The sequence below is a fragment of the Saccopteryx bilineata genome, chromosome 1 (genome assembly GCF_036850765.1).
Source record: "Saccopteryx bilineata isolate mSacBil1 chromosome 1, mSacBil1_pri_phased_curated, whole genome shotgun sequence".
Classification (NCBI taxonomy): domain Eukaryota; kingdom Metazoa; phylum Chordata; class Mammalia; order Chiroptera; family Emballonuridae; genus Saccopteryx; species Saccopteryx bilineata.
Window position 1 is genome coordinate 142,365,815 of NC_089490.1, and position 27,650 is coordinate 142,393,464.

Genomic DNA, 27,650 nt, shown 5'->3' on the forward strand with positions numbered 1-27,650 from the left:
CTTGTTGGATAAAGCATCCTTCTGCTGCACCAAGGTGGTGAATTTGATCCCCGGTCAGGGCACACACGAGAAGCAATCAATGAGCACACAACAAAATGGAACTAGTAAAATGGGTTGATATTTCTCTCTCTCTCTCTCTCTCTCTCTCTCTCAGTGGGGAAGAAAAGAATTGTTTATTTCTGGAATTTCCCATTTAATATTTTCAGGCTGCAGTTGACCAGGGCTAACAGCAATTGTGGAAAGCAAAAATGGTAGCTATGTATTGTCTTCCTCTACTTTTTTCTAATTATTTTCTATTTTAGTAAAAGTGGTCATTCACACCCATAGAAAGTGATCTTCCTTTGGGAGATCTGCCCACCAGGTGAAATGAGCTGGCCTGTCTGTGGCTCATCCCTCCGTCAGTAGCGGTGTGTTGTTTCCGGTGCTGTGCTGGTGCTCAAGGTGGGCTTGTATGTAGATGGTCACTACTACTATAGGCTTGGCCCCCAGGCATTTGCCTGCTGCCCATCACCTGTGCTCACTCTCAGCAGACAGGGGAGAGAGGAGGGGGAACTTGAGCTTGCCCTCCAGGCCACCCAGGTAGGTGGGATGGATCTGGAAACCTGTTAGTGTGGTGTGGTGATGTGAGTCCTATGGGACATCTATAGGCATAGCTGGCAGGAAGAGGTGTCAGGGAGAGCTCTGGGGGTGGCAGTGAGGTCCAGCCAGTCTCTAAGGAAGTAGCGAGGCTCCAGTGGATAGGGCAGGCTGAGCTCCCATGCTGGAAATCCAGTGTGCATAGGGGTCCAAGGGATTCCAAGAACCTGGGAGTCTCAGGAGGGGACAGGGGGGTTGGGAGTCAGCAGGGATGAAGCGAAAGAATTTGGCAGTGGGATGTGATGAAAGTGCTTGGAGTTCCCTGCAGGCACTGGGGCTACGCAGTGCTACCTGCCTACCCATCTACCTGTCATCTCTCCCTACCACTTCCTACCCACCTACCTGTTATCCCTAACTACCATCTGCCTGCCTACCTGCCTACTTATCATCTCTACCTTACTATCCACCTACCTGTCATTTGTACCTTCTATCTACCTACCTACCTACCTATCATTTTGATTTACATGTACCTACCTCCTACCTGTCTTTCATCTCTACCTACCACCTTCCCATTCACTCATCCACTCACCCACCCACCTTCCAAGTGTGTGTTTTGCTGGAGAGATGAGTTCTGATTTGGGTTTGAGGAGGTGGGATGGTTTGCTGATGGGAACAAGGCTGGCAGAGACTGGGGGAGAGTCCAGGCTAGAGGTGATAAGAGCCCCTCAGTGGCAGTCTTGGCCCTGCTGACGGGTGGGAGAGCAGGTATTCAAGGGTGGGCTCTGACCTGAGTCAGGGCACAGAGGGGGTCTTGTGTGGTTCTGAGCCTTGCCTGGAGCTACCTATCACTGAATGAAGGGGGTAAAAGTGGGGCACATCTCTGAATCATGAGTAGGAGATCCAGGTCACTGGAGTCAGGAAAGATGTCCCCGTGCAGGCAGAACAGTGTGTGTGGCAGGGAGCACCCTCCCGTGACATGATCCTGTCGGAGCATGGGGCCGCTCTCACCTGCTCTGTGTTCTTGCAGGCTTGTCCCTCACAAGCCAGGGGGCCCTGGCATTTGAGGGTGGAGGAAAGTGGGGGCTTGTGAGAGACCCCAGGTCCTAGTGGGGGCTTAGTTGCAGAGCCCAGAGGATGGGGGCCTCACTAGGCTGTCGGTATTCAAGTGCTGGCTTGGTGAATATCCGCTGCTTCATGTTAACAGTTATTTTTGCCTCTCTTTCGTGTCCTCTCTTACAGCCCCCACCTTCTGGTCCTTTCACCTCCTCCTTTGGAGGGGCAGGATTCTCCGATGACCCCTTTAAAAGTAAACAGGACACTCCTGCTCTGCCTCCGAAGAAACCTGCTCCTCCACGGCCTAAACCGCCCAGCGGTCAGTACGATTTTTTCTCTCACCACCACCCACCCATCCACTGTCGCAGGACCGTGGGGTACTAAGGGTCCCTTTGTTCACCAGCCCAGAGTATAGCTCTGCTCTGAGGTCTGCACGTGGAAAAAGAGGGTCTCTCCTCTGCCCAGTCACCTCAGTCCATTCATGCGGTGTGCCTGGAGCACAGCTCCTGTCCTGTCCTGTGGGCTGGACTCTGGTCAGGGCCTGGCGTAGTATCCCAAAGGCCCAGGGCTCAGGGCCCTCCTCAGTACCAGGAGACATGCCACACAGTACCTGGCTGAGCATCTGGTCAGGGCTCTGCAATCTGTCTGGCCTCCCCACCCCATGGCACTTTTCCCAGATTGGCTCAAGATGGCCCAGTGGGGACAGCAGCTGAGCCTGCCTCCTTGATTCAGTATCTCCAGACTGGTTAAGGACTCACGGTAGGGCAGGAGGGGTAGGGGTCTTCTTTGGCTGTGTTCAACATGAGAGGAGGCAGAATGCTTCCCACTCCCACCCAAGCATCTTAGATGGTTCCCAGCAAGGGGTTTTCTGCAGACCCCACCTTTCCTGGCTGTGGCTGGCACTGCAATTTCACTGAGCATTGGCCCTGATTCCCTCTATGGATTCTGGGGGCTTTGAAGTCATGTGTGGGGTCTCTGTGATAGTAACTGGCCCACCAGCCAGATACCAGTCTCAAAAGCAGCAAAGGGACTCACTGCCATTTCTTAGTCCTGTGTTCTCAGCACCCTGGCCAGCCCGTGTGTTCCATTTACTTGTCTGGAGCCAGTCTCACCTACATTGTCTCTAGGCTGTGGGCACTCCCTCAGTCCTGCCTTCTGTTCCTCTCCTTCCCTCCTGAGCCTGCTCCTTCCCTTCCATCTGTGCCAGGGGCTCTATTTTTGTGTCACCATTGCAGGTCCCTAAGTCTATAGTCATAAGTGGTCATTGGTCTAAGGCTGGCAAGTCTTCCTACATGAGATACACTTGTCATTAGAGACAGACAATGAACTATTTAAAAATGCTGCTTCTCCCCTCTGTCACTAGAGCTAGCGCTTTCTCTCAGGGTGACGGGTACCCTGTGCACAGAGCCCTCCTTGCAGATAAGTTGTGAGAGAAAGACTGACCATGGGCTGGGTGGGTTTATGACAGACTTGTTGTGAGCAGAAACAGATGCATGAAGAGATCCCTTCTGTCAGCCACACATCAAAGGCATTTACCATAAAACAAGAAAAAAGCAAAGCAACAGAGGAATTCCCTTCCATCTGTGAGAGGCTGTGTCTCTTAGAGGCAGTGGCTTTTACGGGACCCTTGACGGTTTTCTGATGGAACAGCATTGAGTCGCCTCACACTGCCTGAAAGAGAAGCCTACATGCATACACATGCATGCAAGCACACACATGCACAGTCACTACATCCACCCTTACACACACATTCTCACTGTGCTTGCATACATCTGCACGTGTACTGCTCAGGTGCATGTTCTCATGTGAATGTACGTGCTCATACCCGCAGAGCAGTTCAGCAGTTGTTGGGCCTCAAGAAAGAACTGCTCCGCTCACCTGCTGGCAAGTGCAGAGCGTCACTGTCAGGGTCCCTTGGAGACCCTTACCCCAGCCTCCTTCCTTTCCCTGAATTAGTGCTGGCTCTGCTTGAATTTTCCCTTGCTGTCCCCTCCCCCAGTTCTCTGTCTATGAGCCTACTTGCCCCATTTCGGCTTCTTTTTTCAGTGTGCCATGGACTTAGATATCAGGGGCCTGGTGACCTCCTTGGAACTGGTTTCAGAGCTTGACTTTTTAGAAAGCTGTCTACATCTTGGGAGGTTTGGACCTATATCCCAGAGTCTTAGGCTGCCTTTGTTCATGGCTTTGGGTTACCTCACCCGTGCTCTGTCTTGGCCTGTAAGGTGCCTCAAATATCCTGTTCTCATCAACAGATCTTTAGGGAGCATTCACTTGACTGGTATCTCCCTAGACCCTAGCAAGACCTGCAAGCAAATCAGGGCAGGCATTAGGAAATGAGAGAGATCATATAGGCCACCCAAAGTCATGCATCAAGGTGGCAGCAAGGCCACCCCTGGGGACCCAGTGACCTGCACCCACCTCAGCATCCCACCCCCACAGACAGCTGTAATGAGAATCACACTGTGAGGTTTGAAGTGCTTTGGAAAACTGAACACATATACAGTGTGTAACCTGTGACTGGCCATGGCGTATCTGTGTAGAGGCCTAAATGTCTCATCTGATTCTCTTACCTAGAAGCGATGGCTGAACAGAAAAGCTCTGCACTGTATACACTCCTGGGTGGTAGGTACATACGTGTGGTGGTGATTGTATGAGTGCGTCCAGTGATGTTTTGCTGAGATTTCATACTAACATTTAACACTAGCCGTGGAGACTGTAAGCTCTGTGACCCATTCACACTCAACATTGACCCAGCAGTTGGGGCAAGCATTTGGCAATCTGGGGGTGCAGAGGAAGGTGTCTGCCCCACGCTGCTTCTCTAGTTTAGAGAATTAAGGCCCAACTGTGTGCAGTGCCCTCCCTTTTCCTGTCCACACTGCATGGAGCAAGGCTGCTTAAACCAGGAGCAGCCTGAGAGTTACCTGATCATTATTAGCAGGACAGGTCGGCAGATAAGTGAAGGAGGAAGTCCTGCTCAAAGCACCCGTAACTGAACACCAGGCATGCCTCTTGTTCTCTTGGCTGCTTCGAATGGGAGGCAGCCAAGAGTATGTCTTGAGTGTTGGGCATTTTTTTCTCTCTTTTCTTTCTTTTTTAAAAAAATGAATATTTAGAATTCAGCAGGTTGAAAATGAGGGACTAGAATGTGCTTTTCTGCTCTTCTTGCCGACCTGGCCTTTTTCTACTTAGAGAGGTCACGTGGCCAGCATGAGGAGGTGGCCACTTTCATCTAGGAGTGCTGTGTGATCGCAGTCAAGGGCCTTTCTGACATACGGGGTGGGAGGATCCCAGCATGGCTCAGTGAGGAGGAGGTGTGGTGGGCACCCTGCTCTCAGGGGCCCTGTGGCCCTGCTGGTTGAGCTGTGATCCTATAGACCAGGGGTCCCCAAACTTTTTACACAGGGGGCCAGTTCACTGCTCCTCAGACCACTGGAAGGTCGGACTATAAAAAAACTATGAACAAATCCCTATGCACACTGCACATATTTTATAGTAAAAAAACAAAACGGGAACAAATACAATATTTAAAATAAAGAACAAGTAAATTTAAATCAACAAACTGACCAGTATTTCAATGGGAACTATGCTCCTCTCACTGACCACCAATGAAAGAGGTGCCCCTTCCGGAAGTGCGGTGGGGGCCGGATAAATGGCCTCAGGGGGCCGCATGCGGCCCGCGGGCCGTAGTTTGGGGACCCCTGCTATAGACACAGATATAGTGGATAATCTCTAGACTGCCCAATGATAGGGGTTTTTCTTGTAAACCGAACATGCAACTTTATACCTACACTCACAGAAACTAAGGTTACAGAACATGCTTTTCCAAATCTTGCCACCCTGCCTCTGACATGGGTCTGAGGTCACCACTTTCCCACCTGGGGCTTGTTTGTCCTAGGAGACCAGGGTTTCTAGCAACTGCCAGCTCTCTGTGCCTGGAGTTGGTGCCACATGTGAAGCCAGAGCAGGCGAATCTGATGCTGTTTCTCTTGGCCACGGAGCTGCCCATGCCACTAGGACCCAAGGAGCCTGTGGGATCGGGCTAGTTTCCTACGTTCACATTCTGCCCTGCTGCCCATCTCCCTCAGGGTCTCGAGGCAGTTGTCTTAATCTTGCTTAGCCTCAGTTTCCTGCCTAAGCATAGAACTGACTTGGGTGTAGCAAGTGCTCGTGTGGGTAGAGTGCCTGCACAGTGATCACCTACCTCACCCTGGGGTGCAGGACCTGGACACGGGACCCTCCTTCACTAAGCTCCTTTCCTGGGGAAAGTCAGGGGATAGGCTGTATGCGCACAGGGCTTATCAGGGATCCTTTTTTCCACCAGGTTGCAGTTTAGCAGAAATCTTTGCAGTTGGGTCAAGTCAGAGAGTATGGTTAACTGAACTCTGAAGGGCTCCAGGGGGCTCTCTGACAAAGCTTAACACTGCCGCCCATGCAGGACCAAATGCACGTTTGGACCTGAGTCATGCATGGTATTTTGCATGCGCTAGAAGTTGCAGTGTTCATTTTCTGGGGTAGTTGTTTTTCACTTGTTCTTTAGCCTGATTGAGATTTAATTGACATGCAATAAATACACGTGTTTAAATGGAAGCCTATGCAGTCATGGTGGGGGACCTTCCACCTGGGAGCCTGGTGGAGGTTCCCCAGGAGTGTTCTGGTGTCATACTCATGTGTGGAACAGCCCATAGCTGGCCATCTCTTCTCAATTCCAAATCCTTAATTCTCTCTTGACCTCAGCCTGAAAGTTTGCCCTCGGGGACTGTCATGCCACCCTCTGGGGCATTCGTGGGGCTTTGGCACTGAATTCTCTGTGCCTGGAGGTTTTTTCTAGAAAGGTCTATCATGGTATTGAGTAACCAGCAGGTGTCTTTGGGGTAGAGAGAATGGTTTCTTCCAGGCAGATGCAAATCAGCTACCTCCGAAACCTGTCAGTTGGAATCCATGCATACGCCTCCCCAGGTGAACAGTGTATTTTCTGCAACAGCGAGATCGAGATCAGTCAGAATTCACCGCTGGAGAGTTTCTAGGTAAAAGTTGTTGATTTGCAAAGAGAGAAACAGATTTTTTTTCAAGTGCAGGAAATGGCTGTGTGGGTGTCAGTGATTGGGCCTCCCGCCCCACAGCACAGATAGTGGGACACTGCGCCCGGCCCCACCCTTGCCACTTCCTGCAAGTGTAGCCCTGCTTTGCGGTTCCTCCAGCTCCCGGGTGACACCAGCTAGCGCACCTTCACCACTAACCAGCCAGTCACCTTTAACCTCTCCACAATTTAATTGTCCTTTTATTACTCTTAATGACCTTTTCACCCCCAGAATAAAGCTATGTACACACTTATGAGGTCTTTTAGCCCCATTTGGCCTTCTGACAAACACAGACAAATGAGATAGATACCATTTAACCTGCGTCCTGTGTGATTCAAATGATTCTTTTAAAAAAAGAGAATAAAACAATTTTCTCTTAGATTCCACACAGGGTACTAGCTGCAAGTTCTTTTTGGGGGGTGGTTTTATGGTTACCCTCACCGTTGGGGCAACCCACTTGCTTGGCGGTCACCTTGACCACTGGGGGAGCTGCCACGCAGGACATGATCATGGAGGAAGCCCCGAGTTCCTAACTAGCACCAGCTAAGTGTATGCTTGGCTCTCCCCTTGTTCTGAGAGGCCATGCCGGGGCAAAACCAGGGTGGTCGTCCTTCACGCATGTGGGTCCCAACCTCATATTTATCACACAAGATCCACTTTTAAAATGGCTTCTCCATTTGAACCATGCGGTTAGCACCTCGGTCTTGAACTTAACTACTTTAATTCCGTTCCCACGATGATTTCAGAGATAATCAGTGGGTATATATGAAGTTCTAGAATGGGACAAGTGGTTCACCACCAGCTCAAGAAGCCTGGAAAATTTTGGCACTGTCAGCCAGCCATGAAGCCCACCTTTCATGCACAATGGCAGGGTCTGTGCCAGGCTGGGTGTGACCCCTGAGAACGAGTACTCGAGAGATGGCAGAACCCCACTTGCAGCAGAGGTAGAAATGTCATTTTTCTCTCAGCGTCTTACAAGTAAAATGCCTAGATATGGGTGTTCTTTGGGTGAATTTGTTCTGCAAAGTCGGCTGAGTTTGAAAATAGAAGCATTTGCCTATCTTAGCACACACCCACCCTTCTGCACCCAGAAGGGCGGATTGAGTGGGAGTCAAGTAACAAAGTTGTCACTGGTGGTTCAGTGGAGTACAAATGCCCAGACTTGAGGTCCTGGAACACAGATGTCAGGGTTCAGCTGGCTCAGCCAGCTGGAGTCCTGGCAGGTTGTAGAATGGGGTACAGAGAGCCTGAACTCCTAACCTGTATCTGAGTATAGGTGTGAACAGACAGGAGCCATTGCCCTGCCATGGGCCCCCTCCCCAACTGCTGCGGGGCCTTGTGTACCTGCTGCTAGCCCTCACCTACAGGAAGGTACTCCCTGTGTTGCCCTGCTTTTTTTGATGGGGTGAACATGGTTGTTCATTTCTTCTTGCCTTTCTCACATTCAAAGCACTGAATCAACCCCTCCTCCCTCCACCATTGTCAACTGAAAACAGCACATATGTGATTGATGGGGGGATGGTCATAAAGAAAATGATAGTGGGGCATACCCGCATTCTGCTACAGGCTCACCCAACTCCTGAGCGGCCCCCACAGCAGGAGGGAGTTCCTGGTGGGCTCTGCACTTTGCCCTCCAGTGCACACATGCCTTCTAACTGCTTCTAGATCTGCTGCGTGGCACCCCGGTGACTTTCTTAAATGTGGGTACGGCACCTCTACCTGAACAGAAAAGTGGCATTCTGGCAGCATCAGCGCTCTGTAGGGAGGAACAAAGGCAGTCGCCCTGTGGTGCAGACCCAGGGCCCCATACCTGGCTGCTATGTAGCTGGCGTCTCCCAGTGTCCCCAAAGGCACCGGAGCCCATGGAGGATGAGGGCAGGCCGGCAGAGTATGTCGAAGATGCAACTCAAAGAACAAATGTGATTTTTCAAAAAGCAGAACTGTGAGACCTGCAGTTTGTATTCTTTTTGTTGTGAAGAGGAGTTGGGATTTGCAAATTCATTTGTGAATCATGTAGCCCTCTCCCCATTTTTGCTACAGAACTAATGTATCCCTCGTCAGGTTTCTTATGAACGTCATAGTAACCTTTCATGGAAACCTTGAAACTTGTATTTCTCACTCCAAAGGGTATTTGTCTTTGGAGGACCCAGAACACGTGGCTCCTTTTCCTCATTTTCCCCTTTTCCTTCTGATGCTGGGTGACCCCACATCCCCCGGGTTTCTCACCCAGTGAGTTTTCCATGACCTCTGACCACCGCAGACACCTCCCAGAGGATGGAAAACACACCAGTTGTGGGGGAGCCCAGTGGATAATAGTAAATATTTGTTCAGCTTTTCTCAACAATTCAGAACCAAACCTCATCCTGTTCCCTTCAGTGCATTAAGCAGATTTTCTTAAAATTCAGTAAATATTTTTAGTGGAAAATCTCAACGCTCTGATGGTGGGACCTCAGATTTTATCTGTGGGGCTGTGCTACTTGGCATGGCTTTGATCTGCGCTCGCCTTCTCCTTGTGTGTGCAGCAGTGAGCGCAAGGCTGTTTGTGCAGGACTCCGCACTGCAGGCCGATGAGACGGTCCTGTGCGTCCTCACCTTCTGAAGCCCACTGTAGTCGGCTAGAGGAAGCATAGATATGTGTTTGTGAAAAGCAGTCGTTTTCAGTAAAAAAGTTCCCAAGTGATTATGAATGTAAAGAATCGGCTCTGCAGAGCCTGGTTCTCCATTCTTCCCATTCCCCCAATTCAACTGTTTTGCTGGGGCTTTGAGGGTGGGAAAGGAGGAGCCGAGAGAATGAGAGGTGCTCCTCCCCAGCCACAGCTACTGTGTGGTGTGAAGCCTGGTGGTTGCGTGGATGTCCCGCGTTGTGTAGAATGACAGTTGTGTGAGGCTCTCCTGTGGGACAGATAATAGTCATGTGAGAGTCCCAGGTTGTGTAGGGTGACTGATAGATAGCTGTCTGGACATCCCTTGTTGGGATAGATGGCAGTTGTGAGAATGTCCTGTATGGTGTAGGGTAATAGCTGAGGTGGGGCAGCTGTCCTGACCACAAACCTTTGTTTTTTATTTTTTTAATTTTGCTCTGCTGTTTTTGCATTTTTCTCTCATCTACAGAACTGCATTTTTCAACTATAGCCCTGAATTTTATAAGTAGAACCCAGCAAGTGTCTGGTTGGAATTAATACACATCCACACTCACATATGTATTTGGTATTTTTATTAATCAGATATAATGAGACCCTAAATCCAAAACCTCTCATTCTCAAGAATTTCGAACAAATGAATCCCCTTTCTCTCAGAGTTCTCAGTGCTCACAGGTTTTGAAGTATGGTTGGTAAGGGGATGTGTATTTGTGTTCCGTTGTTTTTCCATGCACCAGCTCTCAGGGGCCCTCTGGCCAGGGTTTCCTGAAAAGCATGTTGGGAAAAGCAGAACCAGAAGCTTCGCTGCCAACAGCTTGCTCGGGAGTCACTGCCCTGGTCCTGACCAGTCCCAACCGTGGGGGCTTTCAGGCTTCAAGAAGTTAAGAAATAGGAGAATTAAAGACAGTGCTACTAGGGTGGAGCCGGCCACCAAGTTTTTTTTAACAGCACACACTGTGGTAAACCATCGGGCTCATATTGTTTTTGCTAAAGGCAGTCCTGTGTGTGGTTTCGGTGCACCGCTTGGGTAACTGCTGAAACTGCTGCGGTTTGAAATAAGCCCTATTTTGCCTTCTCTTCAATCTTGCGTCCCTCTTCTCTTGTTCGTGAAAACTACTCGTGAGTGTTGGAGAATCACTGTGGTGCCAAGTCAACAGCCTGCAGCCCCCCGGGGGGGTCTCTATTTCGTTTGACATTAGTCACCGCCGTCTTCTGCGCTAAGGGGAGTTGGCGGTTCCCTGGATAGAAGTCTAGGAATGTGACACCAAACTGTGCACACGCATCCTCCTGATTAGCTCTTGTACCAGTTTTCAAAAAATTTTTGTTCTCTTCTCTGAAACATGCCTCGGTAATGATCCTTCCTTCCTCATGATACCTGGAACCATGAAAAGGCATAAAACTGTGCAGTGGGTTTGCCCAGGGACATGGAAGCAAATTAAAGTTACTCTGTCACATTTGAGATTAGCTAGACCTCAGAAAATTGGCAAAACAATTAAGGAGTTAGCAGAAGTGGTTATGTAAAAGCAGGAACTTGACCCAGAATGTTTTAAAAGTGTAGCTGCTAAAAATAAGTGGGGATGCAGAGAGGGAAGTGTGGGCTCAAGGCTGTCCTGAGTGTGTGATCGCAGAAAGCCTCTGGTCGCAAGCAGAGTGTCAACCGAACTGGGAACACCCCCAGTTTTGCAAGTGTCATGTACAATAATAATTCAGCCTCATGCTGAAGCATAAAAACAGACAACCGAGAAAAAACCGTTGTTTTTTTTTCCCCCTCTGAAAACAAGAGCAGTTGATGTGCCCTGGTTTCATATGAACAGTCATGATTTCTAAATAACAACGGTTTCGGCAACAGCAAAACCAGGCATGGGCAGTTCTTGATGTGAGTGACGCTTTTCATCTCCCCATCCTCTCTTTGCTTGTCAGAAACCTCACCTTCAAATCCCAGCAGGCTGGATTCTTAACCCTCTTGTCCCCCAGAAAAGCAATTAGAGAACAACAGACCAGGGGAGGAAGTTCTTAATTGAAAAGATGAAAAACACAGAAGTGTGGGTGCTGTACTTGAACACTCAGAACCTGTACTTGGCTGACCTCTTTTTCCCACTCACACATCTGCTTTTGTGAACCCTGCAAGGAATGCTTCAGTCACACAGCAGACCCTCCGCCACCCGACTTGCTGCTGGAACTGGGGGCTGTGCCCTGCCTGGGCTCTCAGTCTGTCCCCAGCAACTCTTTTACCCATGTTAGAATTCTGCTATTTGGTCCATTGTCACTTTAGTTTTGGGTAAAAAATTAGCCTGAGAATGCATCAGTGAATATTGCTCTTTCTTGCAAAGGAGGGAAGCCAGATGTCCTTTATTCCCTCCTAGCTTCTCAGAGCAGATCCTCCAATGGCCTTAGTCCCTCGGGAGGGTCCCATGGAGCCTTTATGGTCGTGCCTGGCCCACATGAACCCCTAGAGGGCTGGCTGGCAGGCACCGGGGATAGGGCAGGATTTACTGGCACCTACAGTGTACTGTGCTGAGCTTTACTGCCCACATGGAGCTGACCCTCAGGGACCCTCAAGTGTGCTGGAGGCTAGACCAGGACAGAAGACAGTGCCATACCAAGTGGCCTAGGCAGTGTGGCAGCCTGTAGGGGAGGAGTGAGCCCTGGGGAGGGGGAAGGAAGAGATGTGAGAGACTAGCAGGGCTGGACAGCACAGGGCAGTCAGGATGGAGGAAGAGGCTATGGAAAGGAGACCAGGGTAGTCAGGTCACATAGTCACCAGTTCCCTGTGTGACCAAGCCTGCACCCCCATCCCTCTGGATGCTCTATCCCAGGGCAACCTTGCCCGTGGGCTTGGGGTCCTCATTCCCATTGGCACAATGTGCAGATGAGAGCCAGTCTCCCCGGGCCCAGAAGTGGCTGCAGGTGTTCCAGGACACATACACACGCAACCTCCACTGTGCTTTTGCACAAGAACTCGTGTGTGTGTCCATGATTAAGCCTCGGATTGTGCCACCGCCTGGGGTTTGGTGCTCTCTCCAGGACAGCTGTTCCAGGGTTTTAGAGCCTCTGAGTCAGCTGCCTCATAAGAGGACCTGCTGTGTGTCCTCTCTGAGTGACACTTGCCATCCTCACACGTGGCACTGCTCTGCAGTGGGGAAGGGGTGCAGAGGGTGGAGGAGACTGGATAGGATCCAGGACAGGGAACTGCAGACACTGAGTGGGGGCCTGTGGAGTGCCCTGAGGGGAGGGTGCCCATGTGCAGCTGAGCACTCTGGCAGAGCAGATAGCTGCAGTTGGGGTCCTCGGTTTCCTTTTGCGGTTCATGGAGTGCCCAACTGGTATGATTTCCAGACAGTAGAGCTGCATTGGCCTGGCCCTGGCTCCCGGGGGCGTGGAGCATCCTCGGTCTCTCAGAAGGGCCTGACCACATAGGGCTTGCCTATGCCTGCCAGGTATCAGAGATAAACATTCTCTCCATGCCAGGGGGATGCAGTTTTTTTGTCAAAGGCCAGATGATCAATATTTTTGGCTTTGGAGACCTTATGTTCTTGATCCCAAGTGCCCAGTTCTGTTGTCTTGATGAAAGCAGCACAGAGGACTGTGAGCAAATCAGCACACTATTGGCATTGGTTACCATTAAAACGTGATGTGTGGGCTGCCTCCTGCACTGAGCTGTTGCTCTGCCGTCACAGGGCAGACCCTCGTTACCCTGTGTGAGTCTGTGGGGCTGCCATGACTAAGTGCTGTAGGCCAGGCAGCCGACACCGCAGACATCGATTGTTTCAGTCTGGAGGCTGGAACTTGGAGATCATCATGTCAGCTTGCTTTTTCCTGAGGCCTCTCGCCTTGGCACTGCCGCCTTCTCCCTGTATCCTCACTTAATCTATCCATTGTGTATATCTGTGTCTTGATCTTCTCTTCTTATAAGGACATCAGATTGATTAGGGCCCATGCAGTGGCCTCATGTTAACTTAATTATCTCTTTAAAGGCCTTCTCCAAATACTGCCACATTCTGAGGCCCTTGGGGTTGAGGATCTCAACGTGAGTTTGGAAGGGCGCGGTTCATCCCACAACTCCATTGCAGGGATTAAGAACTTGAGGCTGAGAAAGCAAGGCCCACAGTGTGGTTGAGGTGCTCCTCACTGTCCTTTAGGGTACACATGTGGGACCTACGTCACTTACTGCCTCAGGGCTGCGCTGGAAGGCTTGAACACAGGTCCCAGGGGAATGAGGTGTCACGAAGGGCTTCCCCAAGGAGTTGATAGCATTTGAGGGGGGAGTGCATTATGGGCGGAGGAATTGTCTCAAAAGAAGCCCTGGATTTGAGGGTTCAGGGGGAAAGAGGTGCTGCTCAGGCCCTGGAGAGCCTTGGGGGTGAGATGAGGCCGAGTCTGGTGTGAACTGTGGGGGCCTTTGGGATTTGTCATGGTGCAGGGGCTGGGAGACATGAATGGAGCTGCATTTATTGTGATCCTGATATTTCGAGTAAACTGGCTTGCAGGTCCGGCAGATCCCAGAACCTCATCAAGTGGGGCCTCCCATTGCTAAACAGGCCTGGGAGGTGTCTGATTCCTCATGGAACTTTCTAACTTGTTGGCAGAAGCCACTGGTCCTCAGGCCACCACCCAACCATTGTCTCACAACCTTGTTTCCCTCTAGTTCTAAACACCTCTCTCTCTCAGCCCTGTTAGAGATTGGCCTTGCTGGGACCCAGGCATTCTAGAATCTCCCGCTTGGCAAGAGGCCAGAATGGCCCAAACCCTGTCCTTTGGAGCCACCAGCACCAAAGGGACAGAAAGCAGGAGCTGAAAAAGAATTCCAGACCCTTATAGTTAACATGGTTAATTCCAAACCAAAGCGTGAAGCAACACCCCCTTTTAATTGCAGATACCCCCCACCTTTTGTTGTTGGAAGCTTGCGATGTATTTTTGTGCTCAGCTGTGATTTTGTTTCTACTCAGCGTGATAGTAAAATTGCTACACTGAAAGGAATCTTTTTGGATCATGCCTGCATGCAGACTTTGTAAAGACAAGCATGAATTTTAGTTGCAGTGGGCTAGGAGGGGAGTCATCTAAAGTGGTTTTCTGGTAACACCCACAAGCTGTTAATCCTGGATGAAGCAAGACCCAGCCATTCCCCCACCTGTGGGGTTCATCCCATGAGCCGCATTCCAACTCTTTTTCCAAAGAAGGGAGATGTCCCAGTGGGCGTTTACCCCCCTACCCCCCAGCCTCCTCAGTCAGGACTATTCTGTCCGTGGTCAGTAACTTGTATTTCTTTTTTTCTCCTTTTTTTTTTCTTTCTCCTAAACTTTCCAGGTAAAAGTACACCCGTAAGCCAGCTTGGTTCTGCAGACTTTCCTGAGTCCTCCGATCCATTCCAGCCGCTTGGGGCTGACAGCAGCGACCCGTTCCAAAATAAAAGGGGGTTTGGGGACCCGTTTAGTGGAAAAGATCCATTTGCTCCCTCCTCTTCAGCTAAGCCTTCTAAAGCCTCTTCCCTGGGCTTTGCAGACTTCACTTCTGTAAGTTGAGTTCTCTGCCTTCGTGACACTCCCTCCCCCTCCGCTTGTAGCTTCCTTGGGGCTGGGTTTTTTTGGGCTTACATCTCCTGGTACCTCATGCCATCGCCCATGTTATTTATTCTGTACTGCTGCTTTCTGTAAGAAAAATACATTTCTCAATAAAAAAGTACACTATGGTTTGGATATTCTGTGATGAGGGCACCTGTCTTTCCAGCGTAGTGGCTGAATCTTGTGGCTGTGTCTCTCTGTCACTATCTTTCCCTTTCCCGGTTGATTCTTTATTATTTCTGTCGCCTGGAGGCTGTTGATTTCATTGATTTTTGAAAGCCGAGATGCCAGAAACTACCAAAATATGAAAACAAGATTGCAAAAATTACATTAGGATTTCCCTGTCCCCAAAAGTTCTCTGTGCAAGAGTTCTAACTGTCCCACTTCAGTGCAGTTTATGCAGCAAGTACGAATTGAGGGACCCAGGCAGGGTGCATGAAGGAAGAGCAGTTTGGTTTTTTTGTTTGTTTGTCTTGTTTTTTTTTTATTTTTGTTTGTTTGTTTGTGGCAGAGACAGAGTCAGAGAGAGGGACAGACAGATAGGAAGGGAGAGAGATGAGAAACATCAATTCTTCATTGCAACACCTTAGTTGTTCATTGATTGCTTTCTCATATGTGCCTTGACCGCGGGCCTTCAGCAGACTGAGTAACCCCTTGCTCGAGCCAGCGACCTTGGGTCCAAGCTGGTGAGTTTTGCTCAAACCAGATGAGCCCATGCTCAAGCTGGCGACCTTGGGGTCTCGAACTTGGTCCTCTGTGTCCCAGCCTTAAGCTCTAACCACTGCGCCACTGCCTGGTCTGGCCAGTTTGGTTTTTTAAAAAAGCTTTTATTTCAGCTACCAGCTCTGGTGAAAAAACAAGTCCAAAATAGAACAATCACTCTGTAGCTCCGCCCTTTTGCCATCCCCCCCCCCCCCAACCCCTCAAGACACCATTTAGCAAATTTAAGTGCCTTTTAAGAAGCTCATCCTGGTATTTTGAAAGTCTAGCTTTGTTTTTGGTGTGAAAAAAGATTCCATATTATAAAACGTTATCACTTTAGGGTGTTTTCAGCTCCCCTGTCAGGACCCAAACATCTTGTTCTCAGAGAGCTTCGGTTTGCCTTCCTAGAATCGGCCTCACTGTGTTGTGTACCCATGTTTTGTTTTGTTTTGTTTTGTTTTTAGTTTTCTTTATTCAGACTTGCCAAGTACCTTGTTTCCTGGTTAGGCGCGACATTCATTATTTATAGTAAGATGCTTTGACTCCTAGAATATCCTTCCTAAAACAATCTCTGCCATCCATAACCATGCCCTGTGAACGCCCGATTCATTCCAGATCCACCTTGTGCCCAGCGATCCTGTGGCTTAGTGCAGCCGCCCAATATGCTGCTATGTTCCTGGCTCTTGGTGACCTGTAAATATTTTACAACTGCAGTTAGCTCAGTTTTGTTGACAGCCTGTACATACTGGATGTGTACAAATGGAGACATTGTTAATAAAAGCCAGAAACAAAACTCGCTTTATCTACAGTTTCTTGAATAGCACCACGTTTGTTTTTTGGTAGAAAAAATATCAAATGCCAGTGAAAAAAATAGAGCCATTCACACATGACTCAGGTACTCTGTTTTGGGCAGGGCAGAGGGGTGAGTGGATTTGAACAGCAATTTGAAGAAATGACTGTTCTCTTTCTGAAATGCATAGTTCTGTTTCCTGTGGGACCCATGTTCCCCTCCAGACGACTGGTTTTTGGAAAACATTTTAAAAAAACAAACCAAGGTTTCAAGCTATCATTGGGTAACAGTCTGGTCGTTCCAGAACAGTTAACTTTGATTTGAAGACACCTCTGGTTTTTAATCACCCTCATCTCCAGGAGGGGAATCTGATTCTATTCAGTCCATTTTGCAGCCCCGTTTTCTTTTTTGTTGTTGTTGTTGTATTATTGTTGTTTTTACAGAGACAGTGAGAGAGAATCAGAGAGAGGGATAGACAAGAAGGGAGATGAGAAACATCAGTTCTTTGTTGCAGCACCTTAGTTGTTCATTGATTGCTTTCTATGTGCCTTGATCAGGGGCTACAGCAGAACAAGTGACCCCTTGTTCAAGCCAGCGACCTTGGGCTTCAGGCCAGCGACCATGGGGTCATGTCTATGATCCCACATTCAAGCCCTATGAGCCCGTGCTCAAGCCAGAGACCTCGGGGTTTCAAACCTGAATCTTCTGCATCCCAGTCTGACATTTCATCCACTGTGCCACCACCTGGTCAGGCCCTATTTTCTGTTTAAAATCACCTTTCCTGCTTTGAAGGTCTCCATTTTTTCAGTGGAAATCAATGAGATTCAGCCTCGTCATATAGGATGGGGTGGAGGAGAGACAGGACACCTGACTGCTTTGGTTGTCCCGCTTGGTCATACTTAATCCAAAAACATGGTTAAAACCTGTCCCCCTCTGTGACTCAGCATGTCTTTGCATCTTCATGGCATCTGAGGGTTCAGGTCATTAGCCAGTGGTTTCAGGGTTCACTGGTCCTTGATTTGTGTTAACTCAAAAAGGCCACAGTTGGTTCCTCTGATTTGTGTGTTTTAGCTCCCCCGTCAACACTGAGGGGTTTCTAACAGCCCAGCAGCCTGGCAGCATGACTTTCAAGTCGGGTGTTCTGAATGCTGCCAAGACATGGTGTTACCTGTGCGAAGGCAGCTTGGTCCCTGTTGGAGTTCAGATGCCAGTGTCACACATGTACACGGTCCCCCTTTGGCACCCTAGCTCTGCTGCCCTGGAACCCTCTAATTTACAGCCCTGAGTTTTCATCAATGGGTTATTTGTGTTTGTTCACCGGAAGGCTCTCTTGAGATTTCTTTAAAAACTAGCTTTTCTGTCTCAGGTGAATGTGTTTATTAGGAAGTAGTATTTATAGTTGAGCAAAATGGCCATTTTTTTTCCAGAAGTCGGCATTGAGAGCAGAGCAGATGTCAGATGGGATAAACTTTGCATCGTGAAGTGAGTTGGATGCAATTTCAATATCAGAATAAGTGAGTTAATGGGAGGTGGTTAGAAGTGTCACCGCAGGTGAAGGGGTGGTACCGTTAGATGTCTTGGGTGCAGGTGTCAGTCCCCAGTGAGGAAGGGCACCCTGTCCTCGTGTGAGGAGTCATCTGAATCATGGATCAATAAACCCGCCCCGCGTTTATGCTGAGCAGGCGCCCTCGGGTAGGAGTCTCAGAGGGACAGCATCCTCATGCTCCGCTGTGTCTCAGTTGTGTGGTAGCACAAGAGTGACACAAATCAGAGCTGCCCACAGGCATCCCAGACTCTGGCCAGGTTAGAGGACGAGAGTAGCCTTGTCCAGGTGTCTCCACCAGGGCCCAGAAAGGAGTGTCAGCTGATTTGAGAAACAGATCCCCCTTCCTCCAGTTTTCTCTCAGACATCACAGCCCACGGTGCTTCTCCAGTGCACGTAAACCATATGCCTGATGCAAGTCCACACACTGGGGCCTAGGCCGGCCCTGAGCCAGTTCACTGTGAAGGCTTCTGGAGCATCGCTGTCAGCACGCTTCATTGGGAAATGCAGGCCCATGGGCAGGTGGTGACCCAAGACACCTGGGCTGAGCAGGAGCCATGGCATGGCATCAGCCTGTCACTTGACCCCTCTGGGCCTTGGTTCCAGGCTTTGATCCAGATGCCCCGTGTCATTACCCGCCCACTCCCACCACCGCTGCTTCAGGCAGGCAGGCAGAGGGCAGGCTCCCTGTCAGCGGACCTGCCCTCCCCGTCAGCAGCACCCTGGGGTCATTTCCACCAGCAGTTGTTTTTTCCTTGTTTTTCTTCTATTGTGTTGGAAAATTCCCCACAGAGTGCAGGAGATGATGGGGCTTACTTGTGACCAGTGGTGGAAACAAGGGAGATCCATTTGACCCCTGAACATTTTGCTAGGCAGTTTCTCTAAGAAACAAAAACTCAAAACCTTTCCTTCCAGGACAGTGCTTCATTCTGATTCCTGAGCCCAGGTGAGGAGAGGCCCCCTGGGCTGCCCGTACCTCTTCCTCCAGGCCACCTCTTCTCTAGACCAGGCTCCCTCCATCCACTCCTCCCTGCTCCCCTATCCGGGTCCCCACCAACAGGCCCCTTCCCACCCCCATATTGGCCATAAAACAGTAAAACATTCAAAACTGCCAATTCGATTATCCCACTCACTGGCCCAGGGAACGTCTGAGGGGGACTCTTAGCTCCTTTCCGGGATCCACAAGCGTGTCTCAGTCCTGCCCCTCCGCCGCATCCTCTGTTTGGCAGGGCCAAGGTTGGGTGCTCAGTCCTGTCTCAGTCCAGTCCATCTGTCCCCCAGCTCTTCCTGCAGTGACAGCTGACAGCCCCCCCACCCGCCCAGGGAGAGTCCAGGATTCTGAGGACTTGGATTCTGTAGCTACCTCCCCCACCCCAGGCCTTGGTGTCTCACCTGTTTCAGGATCCCACCTCCTGGGTTGTCGCTCAGACTCAGTGTGTAGTCTGTGTGTGAAGAAGTAGCTGTGAATTCCTATCTCCCTGCCTTTTCTCAGCACTCTGGTTGGACCTGCAGGGGCTCCACAGTGGCCTGTGTTGGATTGGGATTGTCTATCAGTCTGCTCCTGCAGGCACCTGTCGGAGGACCAGCCTGCCTCTTTATTGCTGGTGTCACTCAGTGCTTAGCAGAGTCAGTGCCAAGAACAGAGATGCTAGCTAAGGGAGGCCAAGAACCCAAACAGGCCACAGCTTTGCTCAGAGCAGAGTGGGGAACCCGGGGCCCACTCTGGGAGAAGAGCATGTGAGATCTGGCTCTTCTGTTTTTTCTGTAGAGCTAAGGGACTTCAAATGGTTTGAAATTACCCATCTCAGGATCAAAACTGTTTTCTCCCTTGTTTGAAAAATATATACATATTTTAAAATTTAAACCTTTCGGATAAGGACACCAACAATGAAAATCTCGTGGACTGAATGGCAGTGTAAATTCCAGGACACCGTCCAGAGCGAGTCAGAGTGAGGCTGGGCAGGAGGAGATGCCACGTTTCAAGACCGTTGTCTTCACACTTTTGGCCTCCAGACCCCTTTACACATTTGAAATCAGAGATCTGTTCAAGGCAGACTTGCAGTCCCAGCGCCTATAACCCACCAGCGTCAGGAGCCTGCCATCGAGGCCCAGGATTTGCAGGCTCACCATCCTAGCCCCTTGGGGTTCAGCTGACCTCTGCTCCCCAGCTGCTTCAGAGACGCCCCACCAACCTTGAGAGGAGGCCGAGAAGGGTTTCTCCCACGCTCATGAAGCCTGATAGACTCAGTCCTGGGGGATCACTGGAGTTCTCTCATTGTCCCCACACTAATGCATCATGTTGCCTGCTTCAGTTCCCTGCAAGGGGCAAGGGGCTAGTAGCTCTGAGGTCCAAGGTGGTGGTTAAGGTCAGACTCAGCCCTGCTTCTCCATGCATGTGATCCTTTCCAGACTGGGTGTCAGGGCTGGGGTGTACGTGTCCCATCCCCATCCCCAACCAAGATATAGGCTTTTGGCTTTTTCTGATTGTTCACCCCTCCCCAACCCTCCATGCATCCCAGCATTGCCTGTGGTCCCCTGTCCCCTGCCCACCTTTGACAGGCCTTTTCTGAGTCGTCGTCCCCCCCCCCCATTCCTCACCCCCAACTGAGTGCAGCTCCCACACCATTTGTAACCCAACCTTTGTCTTTCCTTTGCAGTTTGGCAATGAGGAGCAGCAGCTGGCGTGGGCCAAGCGGGAAAGTGAGAAGGCAGAGCAGGAGAGGCTGGCGCGGCTGCGGCGGCAGGAGCAGGAGGACCTGGAGCTGGCCATCGCACTGAGCAAGGCCGACATGCCGGCCGCCTAGGCGAGGGCCAGCATGCGTATGCGCAGCGGCAGGACTGCCACGGGGGGGAGGGTTCAAGAGGAAAAAACTCCAAAGTCTGTATATACACACACACTCTCAGTGGTCCCCATTTCATGTTGTGACATGTCAGCCACTATAGGTCAAGGACTCGCTGGTCAGAGGGCCTCAGGCTCTGAGTGGCTTGTCCCAGGTGAGGAAATGTACCTCTCCCTGCAGAAAGGCCTGGAAAGGCACAAGCCACTACCGCCATCATCTCTCCCATGTGACATCCCGGGCTGGTGACAGTGTCCTGGGCGGAGCGAGCAGAGGTGCGCAGCATCTCCGGCCTCCCATGCTCAGCTCACAGCTGCTCTGAGTACCAGTGCCAGGGCACACCCACCACGCCACCTCCCTGATCTAAGACGGACACTGGCGATGTATGCACTCGTTGTATAAAAATTAAGTTTGAATGATTAATATAAAGTATTTTAATATAAAACACAAGAATCTCTTTCCCTTTTATTTAAACATTATTTTCCTTGCATTAATGTTTACATATGATATCACAGAGGCAGACCAGCCCCACAGTGACATGGAAAACCAGGCTGAGTGTGTTTAAATTCTGTTTGAGTAGATTCTAGGACCATAGAGAAAGCCAATTTTGGAAGTTTTTATGGGTTGCCCTGTCCCCTCAGGATGCAGCCCTTTGTCACCTCACTGCTGTTTGAAGATTCCTGCACACAGTTCACTGAGGCCTGATCTGCACGAGGGGCGAGGCCATGGGGCAGTCTTCACCCCATGGGCTCAGAGTCTGGAGACTGGGAGAGCTTTCCACTAGGACATAGCTGAATTTCCCTAGAACATTCCAGAAGCTTGGATATAACTTTTGGGATGACCTCAGGACACGCTGAGGACATTGCAGACTTACCCCTGCTTTGCTTTTCACTGTCCCCAGCCAGACAAGACAGCCTAAGCCAACTTTTTTTTTTTACAGAGACAGAGAGAGAGAGGGATAGATAGGGACAGACAGGAACTGAGAGAGATGAGAAGCATCAATCATCAGTTTTTTGTTGCGACAATCAGCTTTCTCATATGTGCCTTGACTGTGGGCCTTCAGAAGACCGAGTAAAAGCTAGTGACCCTTGCTCAAGCTAGCGACCTTGGGTCCAAGCTGGTGAGCTTTGCTCAAACCAGATGAGCCTGTGCTCAAGCTGGCGACCTTTGGATCTCAAACCTGGGTCTTCCGCATCCCAGTCTGATGCTCTATCCTCTGCGCCACCACCTGGTCAGGCTAAGCCGGCTTTTCTCAGGTGAAGGTGGTCAGGAATTTTTATTTTTTTGTAGAGAGAGACAGGGACAGACAGGAAGGGAGAGATGAGAAACATCAATTTGTTGCTGCACTTTAGTTCATCGATTGCTTTCTCATAATGTGCCTTGACCAGGGGGCTCCAGCCGAGCCAGTGACCCCTTGTTCAAGCCAGCAACCTTGGGCTTCAAGCCAGTGACCATGGGGTCATGTCTATGATCCCACGCTTAAGCCAGCAACCCCACGCTCAAGCTGGATAAGCCTGCGCTCAAGCTGGTGACCTCAGGATTTCAAACGTGGGTCCTCAGTGTCCCAGGCCGACTCTTTACTGCACCACTGCCTGGTCAGGTGAAGGTGGTCATGATTTGAGTTTGAGTGGCCTAGACACAGCCTTGGAGCAGCCTTTATCCCAAAAAACCTGACCTCAAAACCATACAAGCCTGACCAGGCGGTGGCGTAGTGGATAGAGCGTTGGACTGGGATGCGGAGGACCCAGGTTTGAGACCCCGAGGTCGCCAGCTTGAGTGCAGGCTCATCTAGTTTGAGCAAAAAGCTCACCAGCTTGAGCCCAAGGTCGCTGGCTCAAGCAAGGGGTTACTCGGTCCGCTGAGGGCCCGCGGTCAAGGCACATATGAGAAAGCAATCAATGAACAACTAGGGTGTCGCAACGAAAAACTGATGATTGATGCTTCTCATCTCTCTCTGTTCTGTCTGTCTGTCCCTATCTATCCCTCTCTCTGACTCTCTGTGTCTGTAAAAATAACAAAAAACAAAAACCATACAAGAAGGGAGCGAGATGCCAACACCAGGACTAAGTAGGCTTGGAATGTTCCACAATCAGCCCTTACTAGAAATCATAGGGCACATACAGCCCTAACCCATTTGATTGAATTAGATCTATCAATAGAAGCCCTTATGAAAACTTCCTTCTCAGTGTGTTCTGTGTGTCTGGGTCCCAGTCCCTGCTCTCTCCACCTCCTTCCCCAGCTAGCACTCCTGACCCACTCCACACTGGCTCTTAGCTGCCAGATTCCAAATGTTTTATCCCAGCCAGGAGATCATTCTGAGAGAGGTACCAGGAGGCCCTCCAGGTCTGCAGAGTCTGCATCCATGGATTCAACCAATAGTGAATAGAAAATATTGTGGTGGGGAAGTTATGCTGTTGCTGATGTATCTGTGGTGAACATGCACATTTTTTTTCCTTGTCATTCTCTGAACAATAGTATGATAACTATCTACATACTATTTACATTATATTAGATATTATAAGTCAGTGGTTTTCAACCACCGGTCTGCAGACTGCTGCCAGTCCCCCAGAAATTTCATGCTAGTCTGCAAAAGAGTTAACCACCTTGCTGTTGTATGAAGATCAGACCGGTGGTTGGAAAACACTATTGTAATGTAGGTAATCTATATTTACGTAGATTGCCTCGGAGCTGATTGATTGAAAGCATATGGGGGGATAATGCATAGGTTACAGGTAAATACTACATATTTGTGGAGATTCTAGAATTAATCCCCTGTGGATAACAAAGGATAACTTTATTTCTTTGCTTGTTTTGCACTTTTAATTTTACTTTTCAGACCCAGTTTTAGATTTGCAGAAAAATCAGATACTACTACAAAGAATTCCCAAAAGGCCTTCACACCGTTTCCTCCATTTCTAAAGTCTTACATTTGTGTGGTTCATTTGTTATAATTTTTTTTCTTTTTTCTGAAGCTGGAAACGGGGAGAGACAGTCAGACAGACTCCCCCATGCGCCCGGCCGGGATCCACCCGGCACGCCCACCAGGGGCGATGCTCTGCCCACCAGGGGGCGATGCTCTGCCCCTCCAGGGTGTCGCTCTGCTACTACCAGAGCCACTCTAGCGCCTGGGGCAGAGGCCGAGGAGCCATCCCCAGCGCCCGGGCCATCCTTGCTCCAATGGAACCTTGGCTGCGGGAGGGGAAGAGAGAGACAGAGAGGAAGGAGGGGGGGTGGAGAAGCAAATGGGCGCCTCTCCTATGTGCCCTGGCCGGGAATCGAACCTGGGTCCCCCGCACGCCAGGCTGACGCTCTACCGCTGAGCCAACCGGCCAGGGCCTCATTTGTTATAATTAAGGAACCAATATTGAGATGTTATTAATAACTAAAGTCCATATATTATTCAGATTTTCTGTTTTCCCCCTAATGTCCTTATTCTGTCCCAGGATCCCACGTTATATTTAGTCATCACATCTCCTTAGGGGCCTCCGGGCTGAGACAGTTTCTGAGACTTTCTTGGTTTTGATGACCTTGACAGTTTTGAGAACTGGTCAGATGTATGGCTTGTCCCCGACTGAGATCTGTCTAGTGTTTTGCTTGTGGTCACCCTGGGGTGATAGGTGTAGGGAGGACTACAGAGTGTAAGCACCCTTCATGTTCCATTATATCAAGAGTCAGTGTCACCAGCATGATTTGTCACTGCTGATGTTGACCATCACCTGGAGATAGATTTTAAAAGACAACTTTTTAGACACAGGCATTTTATTACATAGATTTGTCTCAGAGTGTTAACTCATGACATTGAAAGAAACCATAAATTGAGGTTTATGATAGATCTAGGCAGAGGCAGATTGAGGTCTATTGAGGTCCCGGGCACAGAAGAAAATATGGGCCCCTTAAAAAAAAGACAGGGAAAATCAAAATACATGTTAACCATATTTTTAAGTAAATAAAAAATATTATGTACTATTGTTAAAATTGCACATATGAAACCAAACGGTATCATTAGAAAAGAGTGTAAAGTTGGGGTTTTGCGGGGCCCTTCAGAAGTCGGGGCCCAGGGCCAGCATCCGCGCCTGCCATTAAATCCACCTCTGGATCTAGGGGGATGTGGAGATCAATGGGACAGACTGAGCCCTGGGCAATCTCTTTTCCAAGTTATAGGTGAGGGGCTTCTGAGATTCTGGAGAGAATGGGGTTTCCTGGTGCCTATGAGACATCAGTGCAGTGACATGGGACTGGGACCTGGTATGAAGTTTATGGGCTTCCTAATCTGTGAGGTGCCCCTAATCCTCACTGGGAGAGTGAGCAGTTTCCAGACTGTGGCTGGAGGTGATTCCTAAGGCTTCCTGCTCCTGTGGTAGAACCACCAGAATAAATCTGAAATATCTGTGCCACGTGCCCCTATAGCCCTTTAAGGAAGGCACCATAGCACCTCTCCAAGGTGGTTACAGTTCCCAACTTGAACGTGAGACCAACACTGTATTTGGCGAAAAGTTCAATTTTCAGAGAAATTCAACCTCTATCATGTTGTGCTAACCTCAGAGCTGCATTGTAGGTGAGGAGGGTGGAGTGTTAGCCCATTTTCCTGACAGGAAAACCAAGGCTCAACATCTGCAGTCATTTGCTCAGAGACCCAAAGCCAGTAGTGACACTGGCTCAGCATTTGGCTGGTCTTAGAAAAACTTTTTTTCTTGTTGCAGATTGCTTCTTTACATATCCACTGTACCAGAAAGAGGCTCTTTATGTCTCTTTCATAAGTGGGAGACCGTACAATGAATTGAAGCCCATGCAATGAATTGAAGGAGTTCTTAGCCAGGGGAATGGGGTGGGCTTCAGGGAACCTGTCAATTCTTGAATGCATGTTTGTATATTTTCATTGTTTGTTTTTGTCCTTGACTTTTTCATCCCATTCTTAGAGGTTCCCAGGTGCTCCAAAAATGGTTTTGAGCCAGTTTCAAATCTTGTGTTCTTCCCTAGCCACACATACACATAGACATGCACACACACATCTGCTGTGTACATAATCAGCCCAAATCCACCAATCTATCCCCTGCCCCACACGCTCTGGTCTGCCTCTTCCTTGGCAGAGAACACTCACACCCTTTCCTGAAAAACACAGTATCCAGTTTGAAAAAAATGTATTATGAGAATTTCCAAACACAACAGTAGCCAGAAGAGCACACTAAAGCCGCACATTCATTGCCCAGCATCAGCTCCACTGATTTCGCTTCACCAATCTCTTTCATTCTTTCCTCCTCTTAGCAGATATGCCTTAAAGCAGTGTTATTGTGACGTCATTTTACCCATCCATGTTCAAGTATGTGTCTCTAAGAAATGTGGCACCTTCCCCTATAACCGCTGTGCCATGATCACACCTAACAAAATGAAAAGTAACACCTTGTCAGTCACATCTTCAGATAAGCAGCAACTTCTGATTTTGTAATATCATGCCCTCTTGGGGGATACATGCCACCTGTGGCAGCTGTCTCCCCACCCGCTTGAGGCCCAATGATCCAGCTTCAGTAGCAGTTGGACCAGAACCCAAGGGCTCAGGATCCCTGGTCCTAACATCTTTTTGGAAAAAAAATGGTGATTGCCAACTTGCTCCAAAAAAAATGAAGTCACATCTTCAAAGTCAATTTTATTTAAAAGTACATTCAAGTCCTGGAATAGTTGTGGAAAGCTATTTTTAAAACAGGAAGTGTCTAAGAGAAACAAAGAAACTGCCTCTTGAAATAATGGAGTAAATATTTCTGCCCCCTTATCAGATCTGATGCCTTTGAAACATGGTCCTTTTTTTTTTTCTAAAATTTTCCCCAGTCCCAGCTACCAGGAGCTGTACAAATTGTATCAGGAGCTGTTGTTGGAAAAATATAAAGGGAAATGGAAACGTGATCCTTATCACAAGCTTATTCCAAAGATATTACGTGATGTGGGCTTGCCTAGTTCGAGCTGTGTTTATGTTTAGTGGGTCTTTAAATACCTCTTTGATTTGCTTTCTGGTGGCCATGCTGTGTACGCACTCTGATTCATGACCTTGGAGACACTACCTAACCTCTCGGGGCCTTAGTTTACTCATTTGGCCATGGAAGTTGGACCGGACCACCAGTGAAGCTTTACAGTTCTTAAGATTATTATTCAAGTTTCTAGAAAGGCACATATTTTAGGATTTTGGGTAACATAACAGAAGAAAATGGAATAGATGTCATCCATGCTAGCCTCATCTTTAACATATTTGGTCCACATGTAGATAACACGATTGTATTAGAATCATCAAACTTGCTAAGAAATTAGAACTTAAGTATTCCAACCATTTATAAGAACTGATAATTATGTAACATGATAGCGGTGCTAATTATCATTACAATGGCAATCATATATACATACAATACATAAATATATAAAATTAACATGTATACCTTAAATTTACCTCGTGTTATATGTCACGTATATTTCATTAAAAAATATCTTGCCCACTCTTAATAGTCATTTGATAGCTAAGGGAGAAATGCTAGTTTAAATAAATATATAATAAATACACCAATAATATAAATTATATCAATGTTAATAATATATAATACATCAATATATATTTATATAGACTTTAAAATTTTTATATAAGAAATACTAGTTTAATAAATGAATAAATCTGTAACTTTGCAATGATTTTCCTACACTAACCTTCAACTAAAGAGTCCTCTCCGAGGACCAGAAACAGGACTTCAGAGATAGTGGTCTGCAATGAATATTGTTTCTTTGTACTAACGACAAAGAGCAGAGTTTCCACTCCAAGAGCCAAAAAACGACCCAAGACAAGATGTAGCCATTGTTGAACTATAAACACGCTTTTCAAAGGATCCTGATTCTAAGAGAA

The 27,650-nt window shown here is 48.8% G+C and overlaps 1 protein-coding gene across 9 annotated transcripts in view; it reads left to right on the forward strand.

The window, feature by feature from the left end:
* EPS15L1 (epidermal growth factor receptor pathway substrate 15 like 1) overlaps positions 1 to 21,166 on the forward strand; it is a 127,184-nt gene extending 106,018 nt beyond the window's left edge. For 2 of the 9 annotated variants that reach the window (XM_066270920.1, XM_066270947.1), the window contains 4 exons: positions 1,816 to 1,948; positions 4,204 to 4,251; positions 14,651 to 14,856; positions 20,597 to 21,166. In XM_066270920.1, coding sequence (XP_066127017.1) covers positions 1,816 to 1,948; positions 4,204 to 4,251; positions 14,651 to 14,856; positions 20,597 to 20,743 — 534 coding nt within the window. In that variant the 3' untranslated portion in view covers positions 20,744 to 21,166. Of the gene's footprint in view, positions 1 to 1,815; positions 1,949 to 4,203; positions 4,252 to 14,650; positions 14,866 to 20,596 lie in introns of those variants that run through there. The other 7 variants (XM_066270966.1, XM_066270994.1, XM_066270929.1 and 4 more) reach the window with 6 other exon arrangements.
* Positions 21,167 to 27,650: the final 6,484 nt, after the last annotated feature.